We start from the raw sequence: 22,140 nt of genomic DNA on the forward strand, positions 1-22,140 counted from the left end.
GCAGGAAGTCTGCTTAAGATTCTCTCTCTCTCTCTAGAATATAGATCCTTTACGTCTCTGGTTAAGTTAATTCTGAGATAACATATGATTTTTGATCACATGGTACTGGCACAAAAACAGACACACAGACCAATGCAACATCACATGGTACTGGCACAAAAACAGACACACAGACCAATGCAACAGAATAGAGAACCCAGAAATGGACCCTTGGCGCTTTGGGCAACTAATCTTTGACAAAGCAGGAAAAAACATCCAGTGGAAAAAAGACAGTCCCTTCACTCTACGACATCGGCCAAAGCAACCTTTTTCATGACACATCCCCAAAGGCAAGAGAAACAAAAGATAAAATGAATTTATGGGACTTCATCAAGATTAAAAGTTTCTGCACAGCCAAGCAAACAGTCAGAAAAACTAAGAGGCAGCCCAGGGAATGGGAGAATATATTTGCAAATGATGCTACAGATAAAAGACTGGTATCCAAGATCTACAAAGAACTCCTCAAACTCAATACGCGAGAAACAAATAAACAAATCAAAAAATGGGCAGAAGATATGAACAGACACTTTTCCAATGAAGACATACAAATGGCTAACACACACATGAAAAAATGTTCAAAATCATTAGCTATCAAGGAAATTCAAATCAAAACCACACTGAGATACCACCTTACGCCAGTCAGAATGGCAAAAATTGACAAAGCAAGAAACAACAATTGCTGGAGAGGATGTGGAGAAAGGGGATCTCTCCTACATTGTTGGTGGGAATGCAAGTTGGTACAGCCACTCTGGAAAACAGTGTGGAGGTCCCTTAAAAAGTTAAAAATTGAGCTACCCTATGACCCAGCCATTGCACTACTATTTACCCCAAAGATACAGACGTAGTGAAGAGAAGGGCCATATGCACCCCAATGTTCACAGCACCATTGTCCACAATAGTCAAATCGTGGAAAGAACCAAGATGCCCTTCAACAGAAGAATGGATTAAGAAGTTGTGGTCCATATATACAATGGAATATTACTCAGCTATCAGAAAGAACGAGTTCTCAACATTTGCTGCAACATGGACGGCACTGGAGGAGATAATGCTAAGTGAAATAAGTCAAGCAGAGAAAGACAATTATCATATGATTTCTCTCATCTGTGGAACATAAGAACTAGGAAGATCAGTACGGGAAGAAAGGGATAAAGAAAAGGGGGGGTAGTCAGAAGGGGGAGTGAAGCATGAGAGACTATGGACTCTGAGAAACAAACTGAGGGCTTCAGAGGGGAGGGAGGTGGGGGAATGGGATGGACTGGTGATGGGTAGTGAGGAGGGCACGTGTTGCATGGTGCACTGGGTGTTATACACAACTAATGAAGCATCGAGCTTTACATCGGAAACCAGGGATGTACTGTATGGTGACTAACATAATAAACATTAAAATTTAAAAAAATACTGATGTTGTACATTGTTTTACCAAACATCTCAGACAGTGAGTGCCTCTGTCTTCAACTCGAAAAACACTTGTTTGCAAGACTATTCTAAGAATATTGCAAAGTTGAAGGAATAAGAATAGAACAACACACTATATACCTTTCACCAGACTTATCCTATTGTCAACACTGTATCCCATTTGCTTTACTGTTCAGTGTGTGTGTGCGTGTGTGTGAATTTTCACTCAACCATTTGAGAGTAAGTTGTAGGTATGGAGACATCATGGTCCTGGAGCTTTAGCAATGTGACAGATGACACAGAAGTTTCATCTGCGGGGATATTTTTCAGTGTTTCCTGAAAATACTTTAAGTTCTAGAAAACATTTCCATCATATTTTAAAGAATATGAATGGCTAATCTGTATTGCTGCTCCAACTATTTAAAGGTATTTTTCTTTCCAGCTAGAGACTATTGAGAATATTGCCTATGTTTCTATGTTTTTAATTTTTAGCAAGCAATATTTCTTACCAATATTCTCTGCATTGCTCTCAAGGGAACTCTCTCAGCAAAGAAATGGAAGAAAGCAAGACATTGAAACAAAAGTACCATTATCTCTACCACTACATTCTACCATATTCAGAATAATTTAATGAAATGATTCTCCATGTAAAGAAATATACGTAAGGCACGGAAAACCTGGACATCCCGGGTTTATGCTGCATTGATTAAATAGTTGGGGGAGTCTTACTTTTTGTTTTGTGCCCTGGAATTTTTTTGCATGGGGGGCAATGCAGCTAGGTGAGATTTGAGATGGAGAAGAGGTGCATTCTTAGATCAGACCTGCAAAAGACTACACGTGGATTTAAGGTCTCAGCTGGCTGGAAACTATTGCTTTTCCCCTTACCCCTTAGAGGGTCTTCCCTAAAGCCCCAGGGGAAACCCTGTACCCATTTAAAGGCCACTGTACTACACCATCATGGTTGTCGGAGCAAAGAAGGGGTTCAACTGGGGTAAGAGCAACTGGGGTAAGATCAACTGGTCCCAGATTCTTGGAGAAGCAATGCGGGACACGGCCCACCCCACCCGACTGCGGGGAACAGAAGGAAATGCAGAGTTGCACGGGCTCCATTTTGTCCACTGCTGGTCACTACCTAACAACTACTGTGTGATCGGAATGGCAGCCAAGAAGATCAAGTGTGGTCAATCAAGTGAAAAACGATCTGGCTGACGAAGACAGAAAGGTATGAAGTAACCCGAAACAGAAGGTTGAAAGTTCCCAAGTGGAAGTCCTTCCTTCACTCATTCACCATCATCTTACTCACTCTGTGGTTGGTTACTGAGTACTTACCATGTATATGTATATAGAGTCCGTCCTGGTCCTCTGGAGAATAACCCTGACACCTCCACATTCTCTACTCTCAGAGCACCCCACACTTAGCTTCACATTGTCATACGGCTATAAAATGGTCTGCTTATAAGCCTGTACCCTTTATGTATTTTATATATATATATATATATATTCGATTATATATATATTTGAAGAGAGAGAGTGAGGATGCTAATAGGTCCCAAGATCTGCAGAATGAGTCAGCAAGCTGTAGGCCCAAAAGAGCTTATGGAGGTCAGCCTTTCGTACTATTCAGGCCTTCAACAGATTAGGTGAGGCCCACAGGTGAGGGAAAACAATCTGCTTTATGCAATCCACCCATTGAGATGTTAATCTCATCCCTGGCAGTTACATCCAGAATAACGTTCGATTTAGTATCTGGGCACCCTGTGGCCCAGTCAAGTTGATACATAAAATTAACCATAACGAAAGTGAAGGGAAGACAGACCCAAAGATCGACATCTAAAATTGAATCTTAAAGGATTAGTGGGACTTGGTGGAACTGGAGGGAAAGACTTGTGATTCAGGCAGAGAAAGGAGAAAGTGGAGAGGTTCAAAAATGGAGTTCATGGCTCAGGATGGTGGCAGTTGGGATCGAAATGCTTGGAGGTCATGAGAGAGGGATTAAGAGGTAAGCAGAAGAGTCCTAGGCTGGGGGACTGTGTTGTCATGCTAATATCTGTCCCTCCTTTTTTTGTGGGAAATAATGGGTAGCCATTGAAAGGATTTATGCATAGAAATTATCAGATCTCCACTTTACAAAAAAATAAGAGGGGTTTAAATTATAAAAACAATACCTAGAGTTTCTCAGAAATGCAGTGAACTACCACTATAGAAAACAACTGACAGTATATGTTGGAAATTTCAAGTTTTCAAAACTTAGAACTGTAGAAAACGTATCTATCATTACAAGACTGATAGTTTTTCAATGCTTTAAGAATTTTCTGACAAGATCAGAGGGATATTAATCAATGTGATTTTTTAATATCACATTTTGAAAAGTGTCAACATTTAGATCTCCATAACTCAGGGAACCAATATTTTCCAAGTGTCCTGTGTTGGATGTTACATAATCACGCATGGGTGAAAAATCAATTCAAAAAGCAAGATCAACCAAGTGAATTTTAATGCAACCAAGTATGAAAAGTTCACTGCTACCGTTTCAGATCTGACACCCCAATAAAACTTTAAAAAACTAGAATGTGTCCACTTTGGGTGTAGGATCAAAGAAGAATACTCATGATTATCTGAAAAGGGCATGAATGTACTCTGCCCATTTTCATCTACATATCCATGTGAGGCCAGATTTTCATTATATACTTCAACACAAGCAATAAATATATCAAAACAGATGGAATACCGAATCAGATACGAAAATTTGCCATGCAAGAGATTCACAAAACATGTAAATGTCATTCTCTCACTACATATTTTCTATTTGGAAAACCAGTTGTTTTACATACAATATGCTATTTATCACCTGTAATGAGTTTGTTATTTTAAAATAAATTGTTAGATACAGGTACTTTTTTAAAAGTTCATGGCTTTCATTTCAAATACACTATGGGCAGAAGCAACCCATATAAACAAGGGCTCTTTGGAGTCTTGAGTAATTTTTAAGAGTATGAAAGAGTCTTGATCAGAAAGTTGGGGGCTGGCTGCACTAACTGAGAGCGCTTCCCTTGTTCTCAGTTCAGAACATTCCAATAGTAGCGGAACTCCACCTTTAATGGAAAGCCAGGGTGGGAAAGAAATCCCTGGGGGTTCACAGTGCCAGGGGTTAATCATTAAAGGCGGATTCCCTCTGCTGAGTGCCCTGGAGGTGTTTCCCCCCAGGGGCAATGCACTGTAGTAACTGTTTTGGGGGTGGGTGAGGGGTGTGCCTTTTGTTTGCAAAGCAGAGAAACACCATCGCATTTGCGAAGGTAAGCAAACTTCTCAGGCTGTTGTATAAAGAGTGAATACGGAAGTTGAGGATCTGGAAACCTATTCCCCTAACACTATGTATGCATGTGTACCCCTGGGAAAGTCCTCATGGACATCCAGGAATAGGGTATCCCCCAAAGATGCTGGTCTACACGCTCTGTTTGGAAGAGGTAGGAAGGGGAAAACACAGAACCTTAGACACTGAACATCTGGTCTTCAGGCTCTGCGAATATCCTGAATCACAGCCCTTTAAAGAAAATCTACTCATTTGGATGCAGACAGACCTTTCCACTGCCCCAGGACACAAAAGCCTGCTCTGGCTAATTAACATGCAACTCAGTCCCAGTCCTGTGGTTGGTGATTCATCCAGCAGGGCCTGGCTCAGCTGCGTGGTTCTTAGGCTGCGGGATTTGGCAGTCTGACAAACCTGAGGCTTACCCCCAGTTGTGGCTGGGCAAAATCAAGCAGGATCCTTAAGTTCTCCCGGCCTCAGTTCCACATCTGTAAAGTGGGACTAATAATATCTATTTTGCATTTGAAGCACTCAGTGCACATTATTAAATTATTAAATTTGGTGCTTACTCCTGCCAGGAACTGTCAAAGTCTCTTCATTTCTAAGATGTTTGGTCTTCACAAAAAGCCTGAAAAGTAATCATGGTACTTCTTTCCTTCTAAGGAGAAATTTTGTCTACATTTAACACATCCAAAAATTGAATTTTGTCTTGCATTGGACGTGCATATGGTTTGTTCTGTTTTGCATGAAAAGTTAACAAATCGATGGTGAATCTTATAATAAAAAATGTGATATGAACTCCTCCACCTTATGAATGAACAAGTTAAAAACATGAAGTAACTTGTCCAAGGCCACACATCTGGAATGTGGTAGGACAGAGATGGACACAAGACCATCCGTCTCCGAAGCCTGGGGTTGCCTGGTCACCTCATTGCACCAGGCTGCCCACCCCCTCCCCTCGCCCCAGCCCCCCATTCGACCACACAGCCAGGACTTGGAAATGAACTGAGTCCCACCCAGGCCTTATGTGTCCCCTCTGCCCCTTCACTCACCAAATGTTGTTGCCCGAATATCCAGGTGGGGCATCTCTTATTCAGTTAATCCAATATGTCGGAGGTACAGTCACTCTGACGCCTGCAGCTTTGTTTAGGCCTCAAGGAACTGAAAAGGGACAGCTTTCCTGTACCTCACACCCACCCTCAGCATCGAGGATTCATTGACAATGCGATGCACGAAGCATGTTGTATATGGGGAACGCCTCTCCAGTGAGCCCACCCTCCTGCCCACCACCATTAGGTTTCTTTCTTAGTCCCCCCACCCAGCCCACCCCAATCTGCACGTCCCCCTGTGCACTGAATCTTATTTGGCTAAGGATCCCTGCGCACAAAAGACATAAGGCTTCTGCCATTGGCATGTGAGCTACTGAGTGTCTCCAAAGACTTCTCTCCGGGAGTGTGTAAGCAATCCTCATTAGTCCTAAGGAGCAGAAATACCATGTTTTGAGCTGCTTCTGTTATCTTTATGGGGGTTCTCTTTTAGTACAGTCTTAGAAGCACGTCAGAACCTATAGGTTGAAACCAGTGCCTCTATAAAGATGACCTGAACCATCAATGCATTGACCATAAAGTCCTGCTCATGCGCCAAGAAAATCTTGATCTAAGCCCACTCACACTGTGTGGACAAGTGGGAGCTAAAGACGAAGTTTATAAAACGACCTTCAGAACTTAACTCCACCAGACTTCAGCTGCCCTGTCTTTAGTCTAAAAGATTGCAGAGGTTTGTGCTAAAGATGAAATAAAAGCCTTTGGGAATCTAGAAGAATCTCTGTTTTTCTTATCACTCTGGATGTTTCCAATTTGTATTTTAGGATAATTTGGGGGGGGGTAGCTTTGTGGCAAATTTCTCAGCATGTTGCTTTCCTTTTACTTACAATGGTTGTTAACGACTTTGAAGTTAAAATATTTACATTGTGGAATCTCAGTATTTCCTTTGTGGTTTCTTTTACAGCTTTTAAGCTTGATTTTTGCCCACCCAATATTTTCTTCTTTTTAACAGTTTGATATTTTTTAACACTTAGGTCAAATGCGTGGTGCAATGCTATGGTCTAATTAGCTGCTTCTTCTCAAATAATGGACTATTTTTCCCAGTTCTGTTTATTAAATAATCCCAAATTAAAATACTCCCAACAACGTTGGTGAGAAAAATGTTAAATGAGCCAAGGGCAAGGTGCGAAGAGAGTCCGGCTGGCTGGCTGCTCCCACCAGGTCTGGACTGGAGGTGGGGAGCATCCAACGTCAGGAATGCAGGACCGCCCAGCCCCGCTGAGAGAGAGGCCACCAGCTCTGTTCACTCAGAGGTAAACCCCTCCTAAATCCCCCCTCACCCACTTCCCACCCCTCCCTGGCCTCCCACCCTCTATGGCACAGTGCCATCTGCCGCTTCTTGGAAGTGCCAGTAAAATTCTTGGGAGGAACTCCTGCCACGATAGATTTTGGCTATTACATGGGGATTTCCAAAGTCTGGACCAGGGCTCCCATCTTCTCCTGATGGGCTGCTGATGACTTCTCTACAGACCCTGACCATCTGACCACCAGCTCAGCACCACAGGGAGCATGATGGGAGGGTGGGACAGTCCAGGCCTCCCAGCCCAACAGGCAAGCAGCTTAACGCTCAGCAGACCCCTCACCTGTTCCACTGCTAACTCACAGTACTCTGGAAAGACGAAGGAGATGTGGAGGGGACATTCTATAATGGTTAAAGCCACAGACTTTAGAGTCCCAGATACCTGGATCTACATCACTAAAATTTACCTGCCGAGCAGGGCTAAGCTGCCTTCATTGAGTCTCAAAATCTGCATCCATAAAATGGGCATCAGGCTTGCCTCTTCGGGCAGCCATAAGGGTCACCAAAGATGGTCAACTAAATCTTTAGCACTGCAGCCATTAATACTTGGCATAATGGCTTTATCTGCTACAGGCGGAATTCCTACTGTGGTTTTCAAGGTACAAGGAGCCACAGCGCGTCTGGCTCGTATTCAGGACCTCAGTAATGAACCAATTTCCTTCTGACATTCACCTTCCTGCAGCTTTCTGCCCCTCTTCTCCCCCCACTCGCCTACCTGGTCACCCTCTCGTCAATATTTACTCAATCATTATAGCCCTGGCCCAAGGTCACACACAGATGTATCTCAGAGCTTGCCCAAAAGGTCATGATACTTGCAGATTCCCACCACCCGACAGGCCCAGGGCTTTGAAGTATGCATACAACCTCTTCCAGGACCGCCTTCTAATTTCCTTGGTAGAGAACTTGAGAGATCGGCCCCAATCTAGGAGCAAAGACCCACGTCTTCTGTGAAGGCCACTCTTCTAATCCCTGAACTGAACACGTCATGAGCGCTCAAACGTGGGCTCCGACCTTGAGAGGCTGGCCCGAAGTGTGGGTCAGGCCCAGCCCGCGGTGGGTATTTGTGCTCTGGTTGTCAGATGAGGCCCTTTACCAAAATGCTCTGCCCCGCCACGCTGGTTACAGGTAACCTCCAGAGTCATTTCAAAATGGAGGTGCCCAACTGATTCCTGGTCTCCTCACAGCTAGAGCTGAGAAAGCACAAGGGAGGCAGAACGACTAATTTGGGCGCAAGGCCTATTTCTGGAGTGTAACAGCGGGGGCCGTGGAAGGAACATCAGAGCCAGTGAGAGCACTGTAGGTCATCTAGACTCCGCCTGAAGGAAATGCTCAGGGCTGCCTTCCGGCCACACGCGTGTCTCATTCAGCCCCCAGCCCTGCCTGTAGAAGAGGGTCTTCATCTGTAGAGATGAACGGATGAAGTAAAATACTTGCTTCAGGCATGGCCGAGTGGCCTGAGAAGTTCGACTGAGTTTTTTTCCCCAGTAGAAACTGGAGCAGGCGGCAAGGGGAAGGGCGGGGAAGTGAAAGGAACCCAGAACCGAACACCGAACGCCTTCCTGTAATTCTGCGCGGGGCCATCACGCGTGGCCATGCTTGTGTTGAGCACGGTCCTGCTGAAGGGGCTGAGGGGCAAGGGATACAAACACGGGGCGATCTGTATGTGACGGGACGTCCGTATCGGTGTGCATCGACGTCCTGTTTCAAGGAGGACGATGGGCGGTAGGTCAGTCCAGAGCCCAGGGGTAGACACTTGGTGCACGGACTGCAAGAGTCAACCGAACACTTCTCACCGCCCCCCAGAAAAGGATCAGAGCTGCACTTCATCAGCGTATTTCAACCAGGTATTTTATTGTTCCAGCAATTGCAAAATATACAAATTTCTGAAAAGCATCCCCTGTTTGAAAGCTGGCACAGCCTCATCCCAGGTCATTAATTCAGACAATATACAGAACACAGAGAAGTCATAAGTCACACGTAAAAGGCCCCCAAACCAACCAACGAACAACTAAACCCAATCTATACAGCTTTCTATTTTCAGGCTCCCTTATACATATTAAATAAATAAATAGCACATCTGCTATCAAAATAATAAAAAAATAAATTTCAAGTATTACAAACGAAAACATCATTGGTGTGGTTGTTTCTCTCCTCCCCGCGAATGACGAGCTTTGCCCGGGGTCTCAGGACAGAATGACAGGGGTAAGCCCACCCAAAAACAACTATGCCGAGTTAACAAAATTGGTCCCAGATATTTTTCGGGGGGTCGGCGGGGAGAGGCGATAGAGTAGCAGGAGCCCCGTGACAGCAGCTCAAACACACCCTCCATCCAGCGCCTTGACTCAGATCACGGCTTCAGTCGGGAGGCCCTCTGCTCTCTCCGAGGTCTCTCTCCCCACCCGTGTTTATGTCCGCTTGCCCCCTCTGGGCCCTTAGGAACGAATGTTCAGGATGTTCGCTTCCGCAGGTAGGACCTCAGCGGCCGGCGGCGGGGAGGACACCGGCACACAGCCCCAGCGAGATCAGCAGGAAGGGTCAAAACTCAGAGTCGGCTCTGGCAGCCGGCGCGACAAGGCGGCCAGAAAGAGGGCCTTAAGAACGTTGTTCTCAAGAGCAGAGCTGCAGGCCCCTCTGTCTGGAAATACGGCCAACCTACAAGCACACGCGTGCGTGCACACACGCTTGCCGTCTGATGGGACTCAGGATGGCGGGAGAGGGAAAATAACCCATCTTCAGTCACACGGGAGCACGGATGTACAGACATTGTCTCGGGCAAAGTGCCCGACTGGGGAAGAATGGGGGCGGATCTGAATGTTCTGGCGTGAAACCCACGAACTTGATTGTATGGTATCGGGAGCACGTCCCACTGAACCCCAACCAGAGAAACACGCGCTGTCCAGTTTCGCGCTCTGGATGTCCAAGCCCTCACCCCCACCCCGACCCCACTCCCAGTACCTGTCTCGTCAGCTACGAGGGGCAAGACTGTGAGGCTCGAAAGCAGAGCGCGAGCAAGGCAAGTGACCTTTGGCACCAGCTTTTAGAGATTCTTCAAAGGGTCATTTGGACAAATTGTACCACAGAGTCTCTGAATCGTTTCTTCTGGGCCTCAGGACACCTCCTCTCCCCAGTCCATGGGGCAGCAAGGAGAAACCAGGAGGCAGAAACTACAGGTATTTAGAACCACATGGCCCACAAACCCTGCTCTGAACCACCCCAAAAATGCCACTGGAGCCATCAAGGCCAGAGAGGGCATTCTCTTCTTCGGAATTCCGAGCAACCCAGCCCTGCGCTGGGTGAATAGCAGGTGCTCCCCCAAAACGTGCGGGACTGAGCTCAGCCTTGCCAGGAGACCACAGCCAGCCTCCTGCAGGAAGCAGCCGCAGGTGAGGTCTCGGCTGGGCCACTGTCCCCCACCCTGGAAGCACAGGGACACGACCAACACCCTGAAGGAAGGAAGCCAGACCCTCGATCATCTCTGCTCCGTGTCCCGGGTCAGTCCTGCAAGGATCCGAACAACTTGCTGCCCAGCTGGTTGACTGGGGTCCCTCTGAGTTCCCCATCGCACAGGCAAGCCCCATTCCCCACATGCTTTCCCAGCTCCAGCCCCCAAGGGCACGACCCCAAACATCGAAGTTCCTGAAGAGAAGATGCAACTCTCCCGTCCCACCTTCTGCCCGTTAAAAAGTGCAAAAGCAAGCAGCTCCAGGGGAAGCCGTGTCACCAGTGCCTCCGTTCCAGGCAGGAGAGCAGAGACAGCACAGTAGCCTGAGAGGGGGAGGCCCCGGAGCTATTCTGGAAAACTATTTCCTTTTGCCGCCACAGCCAGACTGTCCTTGAGTGTCTCCAGAGGCAGAACACAGACCCGGGCGCCTCGTCTCGGAGCTCAGAGCCTTCTCCGTCCACCTCCGGCCCCGGCCCAGCGCAGGCCTGGATCCTCCTTCAGCAGCCAGTGTCCCGGGCCACGATGCACAGAAGAGCCTTGTCAAAGTCTTCACCATCCCTTACTCTTCGGCAACTGGGATCTAGGCCCCCTTTAGTTTTAGGGCTCTGGGGCCAAGTGTCATCTCCCCAAGCTGGGAACAGACCAGTTCAGGATCATAGAAACTAAACAAAACAAAACAGCATGGAGGCCAACGTCCCCTCCTCGGGGCCTTCTCCCAGCTCTTCTTCCACGGCTCATGGTCCTTTCCGAGCTGCGGGAAGGGTCAGCGAGGCCGGGGAGAGCGCGGGGTGGGGGCGGCCATGCGCGGGATCCCACGCACGCACAGGGGAGAGGCCTCCTGGGCCTCGGCTGCCCCGCCGCGGTCGGGGCCACGGTTCTCTCTGACGGGCAGGCCAGGCCCTCTTCGATACCACCCACCCCGTTCTGGAAGAAGTCCTGGGGATCGCTGGCCTCGGGCACATGGGAGAAGCACTAACTAAGCTGCAGAAATAGAGCTGGAATGGAACTGCCGGGTCGGCCTCAGTGTGTCCTGGAGTCGATGCCGCTCTGGGTGCCTTTCATGTTCTGTTTCCAGAAGAGAGGGGCGAGGAAGGGGAATTATTATTTCCTGTCCATGAGGCTTCTATAGCCAAAGACTAAAGCCATGCAACTGAGACCACCCCCCTCCCTCAAAACGCACAACCCCAGAAGAGCGACATCGCCAAACGAGTGGAAGAAAGCCCTGGTGGGCTCCAGGAGCGTGGCGGAAGTGAAGCCCGGGATCAGCCCGGAGAGGGGCCTGGGCAAGGCCAGGCGAGGGCCCTCGGGGCAGGGGCCTGGCATCCGCCTCTAGGAGACGGGGAGAACAGGCAGCTTTAGTGGGTCGGAGCTCTGGGCAACACGGAGCGCCAGCACCAAGGAGCCCTCCAGCTTACGGCCCTTTAGAGCCTGGAGACTGCCCCATCTGCCCCCAGGGGACTCCAGCCGCTGGCAGCCAGGCAGGAGATGGGGCGGGGGCCGTCCAAAGAAGCCTAAGGACTCTCCTGCCAACTTGCTCAAGTAGACCGCGCATCCGGCCCTTGCACCCCCGATTCTAGGAGCATGGGCTCGGCAGCCAGAACAAAGGTGCCGCTGGCTGGCGGGACGGCACAGGGGAGGGCCCAGGCAAGGAAGCCAGGCAGAGAAGGGCATGTGTCACTAAAGCTCTCTTCCTGTTCTAACAAAAGCAATCCTCACTGGAAGTCCCACCCCTACCAGGCTGACCAGGATCAAAAGCCCCTTAAAAAAATGCTTTTCCATCAGCTGGGACAGATGGCAGCTGCCACTACACGGCGCGGGCCCCTCGCCTAACCTCACTCCACCCCGCAAAGAAAGGAAACACAATTTTTACAAGTGTTCTTTCCCATCCTGTCTCTGCCAAGACCGTCTGAAGTGGGCGGGGGGAGGGGAGAGCAGAAGCTGGGCACACAAGGGTGCAGGGTCCTGGGGGCCCCTTCCGCTCCCATGCAGAACCCGTGCAAGGGCCCACGGTGGGGACGCCTGGAGAGAAGAGCCTCGCAGGGCCAGCAGCACTGAAGGTCCCTGGCTCAGCCCAGGCCACCCCCGCCTCCAGTCACGGGTACATCAGGCGGTGGGTGGGGGTCTCCCCGGGACGACCTCGTAGCCTTGCAGCCACCACTTAATGGGATGGGAGCTCGAGGCACTGCCCGGTCCCACCACAGCTGGGGCCCCACCCGGCCCTCAGACCTCTCATGCCCACAGCTTCCAGCGCCCGCGAATGGTGACAAATGCAACAATGACACTGGGGAGTGCAGGCACGGGCCACGTCACATCACTCACGCATGGTGCCCTGGCTCAGGCCATATGGAGGAAAACAAGGAAACGAGAGAGAGAGAAAGAGAGAGAGAGAGACCTCAAGACAATGGCGCTGCTCTTAAAAAACACGTGTTCTCTGGCACGGGGTGTATGAGTCACAGACTTGACAATGGCCAGTCTTCACACAGACCGAGATGCCCCGACAGGCTGAGATGCCATGACTCAGGGAGAGGTGGGGGGACAGAGAGGGGCATGCACAGAGCCATTTACCTTTCCAAGGTTAGTAAGGAGAAAACTTTGAGAAAATGTGACAAACAGTTCGTCTTTCAAGCATAGTGGGGGGAAGGGAAGAACATGTTGGAAAAGAACAGAACAAAACATCTTTAGTAGTATCTTCTTTTTCGTGTGCATTTGAAATTTAAAAATCAGGGATGCCCCACGGTCGGCCGGTCGGCCGGCCCGGAGCACTAGCGCTGCCCCCAGGAGAGGGCTGCAGGGCGCGGCATCCGACCAGCTGGTGGGCCGTTTTACCAGGAAACCACGACAGCTGGTGTCCTCGGGCCACAACCCCTAAGCCCCCAGAGGTTCTCCCCACTCCCCAGGTCTCTTGGTGCTCCTGCTGTTCACGAGAAGAAATCCCCCTGGCCTGTGCAAAAGGAACAGGGGGCATCCAAATGCAGAGCCCAAGCACCTTGGAAATCCCAGCAAAGCACAGGGCACCGTCTGTCCCGTGAGAACAGCTACTGTCTGCCGGGCACAGACTATGCGCTGGGCATTCTGCTAACCACTACATCTACATTCCCACGATCAAAACACCTCGTAATGTTCCTGTCTCCATGGTTCAGATGAGGACGTGGAAGGGCTAGAACTGCCTAACCTTGCCCAGAATTCCAAAGATGGAGGGTAGTACAACCAAGACCCAATCCCGGGTCGGTTTGACTTGAGCAGAAGTGGGTACCTGCGATCTCAGACATGGGCTCACACTCCTAGACGGGCCTGGACGCTGGGACCCCAAAGTGGAATGCAGGTGTGACGGGTCCAGAGGATTTCTTTTTTTGCTGAACTGGAGGGATTCTAGCCAAAGGCACTATGAGCCACACAGACGGGCAAGTTCAACCTTAGAAGGTCCCTGGGGGGATGTGCCCAAGGGGCACCCTCCCAGCAGGAAGCTGTCTTTCCTGGCAACATCAGACCATCGCTCAAGAGAACAGGATGTGCACAGAAGCAAAAGGAGAAGGCTCCAAGTCCAAAGGCTGGTTTTCACACCAGAACTCTGGCTCTAGAAGCACCGGTTACAATGCTTGGCTTCAAGGAGGTACCAGACACGGGACAGATCGTCTTTAAGCCTGAATTGAATGGACAGGCCCACCAGTGAGCAATCACACCCCAGCTGCAGAGGCTAGCTGCATGGGAGAGGCTTCAAGAGCTAAAAAGGACATCCCAGCAGCTCGGGCAGTGCCCCGGGGGCCTCAAATGTCAGGTGCCCGGGCCAGGGGTAGGTGAACAGGACCTTGACCGTTCCCAGAAGCCAGCAGAGAGAAGGCAGTCAGCCTTCAGGAGAGGGAGACCCATTCAAGTCCCGGTCCTGCTACTGACTAGCTGGATGGCCGTAGGCAAGTGCCTTACCCTCGGTCATCTGGTAAAAAGGGACAGAACTGCCCTGCAGACCTCCTGGGGTTATTTTAAGGCCCAAAGACATGGAATATATGCAAGCAAACCCATTCTCCGTGAGCTGTAAAGCATCGCAAGATAGAATTTGCTGAAGGTGGGCCACCTAATCTAAGCACGATGCTGAACAACCATTTTCCAAGAACAAGCCACATTTTCAAGCTTACAGGCTAGATTCCTCAAGCCACTTCCATTCCTGCATCCATTAGTCAAGGTCACCCAATCAGCAAAAGGGAGGATGGGCAGGTAATGACCTGAAGGGTTGGGGGAGGGGCTATATCCTGGCACCATTAATGGAACTCCAAGAGGAAAGGCCTTGGCTCCTCCTGTGGTGGGGACACGGGAGCCGTGGAGACACTGAATGATCTAACAGCTGCTCTGTTCCAGCTGACACGTGGCCAGAAACTTCCTGCAGACCTCTGGCTGCAGGGGGAACCAGGGGGGCTGACTCGAGCGCTGCACCCAATTCTGATCGTGACTGTTAAGGCTAAGCAGGTGCTGGTTCAGGACAACCAGCTCCACAGTCTGTTCCCAAACAGACCTCCCCGGAGTGCCAGGGCCCGAGAGCCCCCAGGGCAGCGGGTCTGTGCTGGGACAGAAGGGAGAGTCTGTGCGGTTGCGGTCCCACCGCACTCTTCCCTAGAGTCTGTCCTCCTCGTTTTGCAGACTAGGTTCTGGGTTACTTTTCCTTTCAACATGAAAGGCCTGTCCTAGGGGAGGCACAAAACTCAAGACGATGCATCGGGCATAAGACCTAGCCTGGCACCAAATTCTGACTCTGAGGGAAAAGTCAATTCATGTCAAGCTGGGGACCGCTGCAAGTACTAACGGTAATTAGGACCCCGAGGGACGTGCAAGAAGCCGGCTGTGGCAAGTGGCGGCAGCAGGGCTCGCTGCGAGACAGCTGGGCCACATTGCTTCTTGCATCTTTTTCTAGAAATTCATGAATCCCTTTCCCTTGCCCCCAACGTTATCCTTCTCTGTCAGATAGGACATGAACTGTCATCATCCTCAACATTTTATCAGGCAGGAGGAAAAACTGGCAAGCAAGGAGAAAGAGGAGCGAGTAGCAAAATTATTCAGAGACAAATACTTACAAACAGGCTTTCCCTAGCAAAGGCTGCAGAGAGAAAAAGTGGAGAGAGAGAAGTCAGTAGAGAGACAGGGAGGGTGCAGGCCCCAAGTCATTTGAAACCAGAACATCCTCTGCTGGGATGAAGCCCTGCGGACCCTCCCAGCCTGGCCCCACCCCGTGGCTTCCACTTCCTGAGGATTCGGCCTGGCAACCTCGAAGGACTGTCTTGTCAAAGTCAGGGGAGCCCCAGCCACGAGTCCTCCATGAGCCTGCAGCGCAGCCCCACATGCCACCCAACCCCGGCCCAGGCAAGGCCCCCCCAGGTATCTGTGGCAGCGGCCTCTCAACTTCCCACGGTGACCCCACGATTTACGCCAACACTGAATGTCACCTACAAACCACTTCAGTTCTCGGTTTTCACAAAAAGACACGATAGCATCTTACAGCTAATGCCAGCGGTGGGCACAAACGTGTGAGATGCTTGGCACGAAAGGCCTCGTTTGACTCCCCTTTTGCAGTAGGTGCTATTTCCCCATTCCACAGACGGGTAAACTGAGGCCTGAAGGGTTCAGTGGCCTGCCTGAGGCTGTGTGGCACTCTCCCCCACAACACCAAGTCCAGACACCACGAGATTAAGTGAGCGTCAGGGGAAACACAGCAGAATGTGCAGGCCTCGGCACTGAGTTCATAAACCCAATTTGAGATGCGGCTTGTGACTTGTTTGTGAAGAGCCCAGATGTGGTGGGTGGAGGTGCGGGGAGATCTCGAGGTGGACCGCAACCCCGTGCCTGGGAATTTCTAGGTCTCACGTATCGGCAAAGAGCTACGTATTGGCTGCCACTAAGGAAAAGACTACTCTTCTGAAAATAAATCTTAATGCCCAAGAGCCGACATCCGTCAGGTTTTCACCTTCATAGCGAACGAAACAAGTGAAATCTAGCTGGGTTTCTACATTTTGGCGTCTGTACTACCCGATGTGATGTGACATCTGTGTTGTGTGAGGAAGGGGCTCTTCCCAGGCCGTCCTGCAAGCCTGGCTGCCCAGGCTCTACCCTGGCTCTGGAGGAGAACGTGCTTTTCTATACCAGGGACCATGCAAGGGAGCACATGAGGAAGATCCTTGGCCATGGGCCTGGGACAGAAAAGATGTCCTTGGGCCATGTGTGGCCGATGACCCAGAGTCAAAGGGAGATTTCTGAACTAGGCCTTTGTTTTCAATTTTGTTTGAGAAGAAATTATTCAGGAATGTGAGTGGGACACAGACACTTGGCCATTTTTTCTGCTCTGCCCAGTTCTGCCCCGTGAAGAACAGCTCCTCAGAAAGGAGGCGTGTGTGTGTAGCCATGGTCAGCGAGGAAGGACCCCAGGGTGCCACGAACCTCAGGGGGATGGGGGGCGACCCATGTTCTCCCCCTCCCCCACCCGCGCATGCAGGCCTGGGTCTGAGGCCACCGCTGGCCACGGGGGCTCTCCTCCCGCCCCACACTGACTGTGAGAAAGGAAAGGGGTCAACGCACTTGTCCGGGCAGCTGCGTGGGCACCTCCGGGGGCAGGCAGTTGGGCAGGGCAGCGGAGGTAGAAGCCACATGCTCCTCAAAGCTGTTGATGCGAGGCTTTTTGGTGGGCTCGGGGCTGGCTAGTGGGGTGACACTATTGCGTCTCATGAGCGGGTTAGGTCCCTTCTTTGCATCCTAAGCGAGACAAAGACAAAAGAGAGAAGGCGACAGTTACAAAGAGTGGGGAGGTGAATTAGCCAAAAAAAAAAAAAAAAAAAAAAAAAACCAAAAAAAGGAAAAAAACCAACCAAACAAAAAAATAAAAAACCAAAACCAAACAAAACATGTTTCTCTGCTTCTGGATTTTACAGATTCAAGACTGACCACGGTGACTGGCCCTGGGACCACGGGGTTGCGATTTTGTCCTGTGACTCCCAGTTGGTAAGAACGAGGGATGGTGTGCTGAGCCCCTTTCCCAAAACATTCCAAGACGCCCACTCGGACAAACGCAACGTTCACAAAGCAAGTGAGGGACGGACAGCAAGACCGGCTCTGCAGACAGTCATCCAGGCAAGGCAAATAATGAGATCGGAGGAAAGAACCTTGCTGCCAGCCTCCAAGAGAGCTGAGAAAGGGGACCGGAGGCCTGCGTGTGAGGCTTGGGTCACCACGGCGGGGAGAGCAGGAAGGGGAGCGGGGGGAGGGGCCGGTGCTGGTCTCCCACTGACCACAAGCCAGGATGCACACAGCAGACACCCCAGCTTAAGACAAGAAATGCAAGCTTCAACCCCTGCCAGGAGACCAAAGAGGCAGAAAATCGAAGTGGGCAGAAACTGCAAGCCTAGGGCCAAACACTAGCCTTCGTATCAAGTGACAACGCAACGGCAGTGAGCACTTCTGTCCCAGGGGCCTGAGCAGAGGTCTGTCTCCCTCAAGACTGCTGCCTCAGTTCCGCACAGGGAAGTGTTCAGGGACCATCAGAGCCCAGTGGAGGCCCAGCCCTACTGGCATCGTCAGGCTGGCAGGCTGCTCCGCACCCCACCACCCACGTTCAGAAGCGGGGGCCGTCACAGGACCAAGGCTGGCCGTCCACCCTCCCTTCCCTTCGGTCAACCAGCCAGGCAACAGCGGAAGCTGGGGTTTCCATGTCAAAACCTTCTGGCCAAGCTCCTTGGGAATAGGGAGGGAGGTATCCCGCATAGATGGGAACATCGCACTCCGTGTAAGAGAAAGGGTCAGCGGGCGAAGCGTTGTGGTTTCCCAGTCGGTGAAAAGTAAATGCAACGTTCCTTCCCAACCACGCCCGCGCAGTGGTCTGCTCTGCCTGTGGGGGCTCTGACCTGCCTGCCCCCCAAGGGTGAGGCCTCCCCAGGGGAAATCAGATGCGGCCAGGCCTGGGGTCTCCTGAAGAAACCTTCCACCCACTGTCCCTCGAGTCCCTACTTTCCAAACCACACTGCCTCTCCAGTCCTACCTCCTTGCCACGACGTTCGTCTTCTTGCTAATTCCCCACCTAAGCACAGGCGGATAACTGAGCGCATTTGCCCGTTTGCACCAGTCACTCTAGAACGTGAGAGGAGTCTCAGCTGCCCCAAAGGAAAAGACACTGGCTGTGCTACGGTTATGTTTGCAAGAGCGGAATGTGTCTTCTGCTTTAATGCCCACTTCCTGGGTTACGTCGAAATGGGGGGGCAGGGGGAGTACAGAAAGGAAGAAAAAGAAGATGCCAAGAAGCCACATACAAGACAGGGCAGGACACACGGATGAAAAGGAAAAGCAGGGCAGAAAGTCACAAAGACCGGCCGACAAACTACTCCAGCAAGAACCCAGGGCTAAAGGACCCAGGTTCGTGGTTACAGGCAACGCAACGTGGGGGCCTCCCCGGAGCTCGCACCCACCGGCCCTGTCACTGCGCAGGGTGTCTCCAGGGATGGAGGCCGGGATGGGGATGCGGGGCACACTTACCTCTGACCTCTCCCGGTGCGTGCTCACGGACTCCACGTTCAGGTAGATGGATTCTACACGGCAGCCTGCGTGAGGGCGGGGCCAGAGGTTGGCTTCCGGTTCAAGCGGACAGGCCGCTTCCAGCCCTGGAGCCACCAGCAGCCACCATCCCCAGGGAGCAGGGGGTGGCAGGGGCTGTGTCACCACACTCACCATAAGCGACGGGTGTCAGTTTGAGGACGGTGTGAAGGGGACATTTCAGGTAAGGCATCTCCTCTGAAAAGAAGGGAAAGGGCCTCACGGTGAGATAGCAGCCTCGAGGACAGACACTCACAGGTCCCCGGGGAGAGCTTCTGCCACAGAGTCGGTCCCTCGGGGTCCCCACCTGAGTGCCAGTGTCTCTGTCTCCCCGACACCCCACACCCGGCCCCCTCCTGCTCAAGGCAGGCACCCTGCAGAAACACCTAGCCAAAAGAACATGACCAAACCAACCCCAACCCCACCCTCACACCACGTGTTAGATGTTAAAAAAAAAAGTCATTCCCCAGTTTAGGTGCATGGGGATTCGGGTGAAGCTTGGGTAGACGGAAGCTTAAATTTTAAGTCTCATTGAGTTTTCTGGGCACTTTGTTCTTTAGAGGTGGACCGAAGAGCTGCCCCCAACCCCCGGCCCAAAGCCCCTGAGATGTGAGTAGCTGAGAGCTTTCAGGAGGCTATCTCACAAAGCCCTGAAGCCCACCGTGCATCAAACTGTATCAAAGAGCGCTGAGGGCTGGCCAGGAAGCGCTGGGCCGGGAGGCCTGCCCTAACACTTCGCAAAACAGACGACCCGTGTGGTCTGGGTGGGGAAGGCCTTGGTCTGCAGCACCCCACACTCCAAGGCCAGTTTCCCTCCTCCCTTTTGGGGGACGGGCTCCTAATCCCCCCCACAACCCAGAGGAAGCTTGGAAGGACGGAGGCACCTGCACTCTTATCCAGGAAGTAGGCCAAGAGGCAACGCAGGACGGCCTGATGGCAGATGACCAGCACGTTCTCCTGGCGCTCCAGTTCCATGATCACTGGCTCCAGGCGCTGGACCAGGTCCTGGTAGGACTGCAAGACAGAGGGACACAGACGTTGCGTTGGAGCAGAGCTCCATGTGGGAAGGGTGGGAGCTCTGCCACCTCAGCCACACTTCTCCTGTGGTTAGAAACCAGAGGACGCGGAATCAACTGAGAATCGATCAACAGCCCGTGGTGTTTCTGTGGTGCATACCCTTTGGGCACCGGGAACCCGCTGCCACTGGCTTTCTAGAAAAGGGAGATCGTCGCCCTGTTGGCAGGGATGTGGAGAAGCAGTCCTCTGAGAGGAACATAAACCACCCTCTGTCACGGCTGCTCCCTGACCCTCCACGTTGGGGAGGGAGGGATGATGTCCTGATACATGTTTACAACATGGAGAACCCTCGAATATATTACACTAAGTGAAAGCCAGACACAAAAGACCATGTGTTGTACGACCCCATTTCTATGAACTGTCCAGAACAGACAACTCCACAGAGACACAGAGTAGGTCCATGGTTGCCAGGACCTGGGGGTAGGGAGTCACAGGCTGGGAGGCTCTTTTGGAGTGATAGAATGTTCTAGAATTCGTGGTAATGATTCCACAGGATTGTGAGTATACTAAACACCACTGAATCATCTACATTAAAATGGCAAAGTTCATATGTGAATTTCCTCTCAATACAAAGAAGGGGCTGGACTGTGGCTTTTAAGACCACCAAGGCTCCCATTTGTGCCACTCCCTCCGTGGTCCCCCCTCTTTCTCTTACTAATCAGGTTCCAGGAACAGGGGCCAGGGCCACAGAGGAAGTCAGTGCCCTGAGCACGAGGAAAGGGAGACATGACAAAGACGGAGACAGCTGCAGACAGCAAGGACCCACTAGGTGTCACCCCACAGCCTGTAGCAGACCCCCAGAGCACCCACATGCCAGAGGCTCCATCCGGGGCTCACTTGGCCAGACAGGAACACACATGGCATCAATCAATGACAACACACAACCAGAGATGACACGTCCGCCATCTCGTCTGTAGCCAAGGGGGGATCCCTTGCGCCGAGTGAGCGATCGCCCCTGACTGGTGTCGTCTCCCGCTTCATTAGAGAGAAACACGTCTCTCGCTATTGCTCACAGGAAAATACAACTGTGCTGCTCCTGGAGCCGTCTCCAAGGTTCCATTTAGGAAAACTCGACTGGGAGGTGAGAGTGCCAGGAGCACACGTCAGAAGGGGTCCGGGGGAGGTGGGGTGCAGGAGCCCCTGTGCCCCTGCCGCCCGGAGCCCGCGGCCGCTGCGCCCGGCCACCAGGAAGGGGGCCGTCTGGGCCCAGCAGCCCTGCCCCGGCCGCCGGCTGTCCCACGCCGGTACACGTACCTCCCCGGTGGGGTAGCGGTAGTAGTACTTGTCCTGCTCCCGCAGAGCGTACTCCTCGGGGTAGGTGTCCTTGATCTCCTCGTACGTCATCTCCTCGCAGACGCCCTGGCGGGAACACCAGAGGTCACCGCGAGTCGCTCAACGCAGCGCGGGCACGTGCGCCAGGGCCCCCACGTCGGGCAGATCCGGCGCGAGGAGACCTGGTGTGCCCTCGGGCACCCGCGCCCCGCCCCCCACGGCCGCGTCAGGCGCCGGCACTCACGGCATCAATCTCGTTGAGCGCCTTCCACTGTTCGTAGGGAAGACGAAGGGCTTCTGCCGTCTGGATGGTACTTTTCAGCTGGCTGGTCCACACCTTGAGGTCCTTCAGGTTCTGCTCCTCCACGAACTTGCTCAGGGCGTTCGCGAACTGAGAGGGCGCGGGACAAGAGGGACGCGCTGGACTCGGGCTCCTGCCCCCTCCCCCCCAGGAGAAGCGGCGCGGGACTCGTCCCGCTCCATTTTAGGGGCACTACTTTGCTGTCATCGGAACAGTGCGGAGGAGCCCGGGAGCCACGAAGGAGCAGCCCCCACAGGCACCCCCTCCCCAAAGACCCGGGGGACACACCCCCCCCCCCCGGCCCCGACGCACAGGTGCGCATGCGCACGCTACACACACAGGGACGCA

At 51.9% G+C, this 22,140-nt stretch overlaps 1 protein-coding gene across 7 annotated transcripts in view; it reads right to left on the bottom strand.

Annotated features, from left to right (window-relative positions):
* PFKFB3 (6-phosphofructo-2-kinase/fructose-2,6-biphosphatase 3) overlaps positions 1-22,140 on the bottom strand; it is a 219,832-nt gene that overhangs the window by 114,184 nt on the left and 83,508 nt on the right. For 5 of the 7 annotated variants that reach the window (XM_040645449.1, XM_040645450.1, XM_040645448.1 and 2 more), the window contains 6 exons: positions 21,736-21,882; positions 21,474-21,578; positions 20,027-20,156; positions 19,278-19,340; positions 19,086-19,150; positions 17,142-17,315 (listed from right to left, as the gene is read on the bottom strand). In XM_040645449.1, coding sequence (XP_040501383.1) covers positions 17,142-17,315; positions 19,086-19,150; positions 19,278-19,340; positions 20,027-20,156; positions 21,474-21,578; positions 21,736-21,882 — 684 coding nt within the window. Of the gene's footprint in view, positions 1-8,975; positions 11,652-15,646; positions 15,670-17,141; positions 17,316-19,085; positions 19,151-19,277; positions 19,341-20,026; positions 20,157-21,473; positions 21,579-21,735; positions 21,883-22,140 lie in introns of those variants that run through there. The other 2 variants (XM_040645453.1, XM_040645452.1) reach the window with 2 other exon arrangements.

The sequence above is a fragment of the Ursus maritimus genome, unplaced genomic scaffold, assembly GCF_017311325.1.
Source record: "Ursus maritimus isolate PB19 unplaced genomic scaffold, ASM1731132v1 scaffold_31, whole genome shotgun sequence".
In the NCBI taxonomy this organism is placed as follows: domain Eukaryota; kingdom Metazoa; phylum Chordata; class Mammalia; order Carnivora; family Ursidae; genus Ursus; species Ursus maritimus.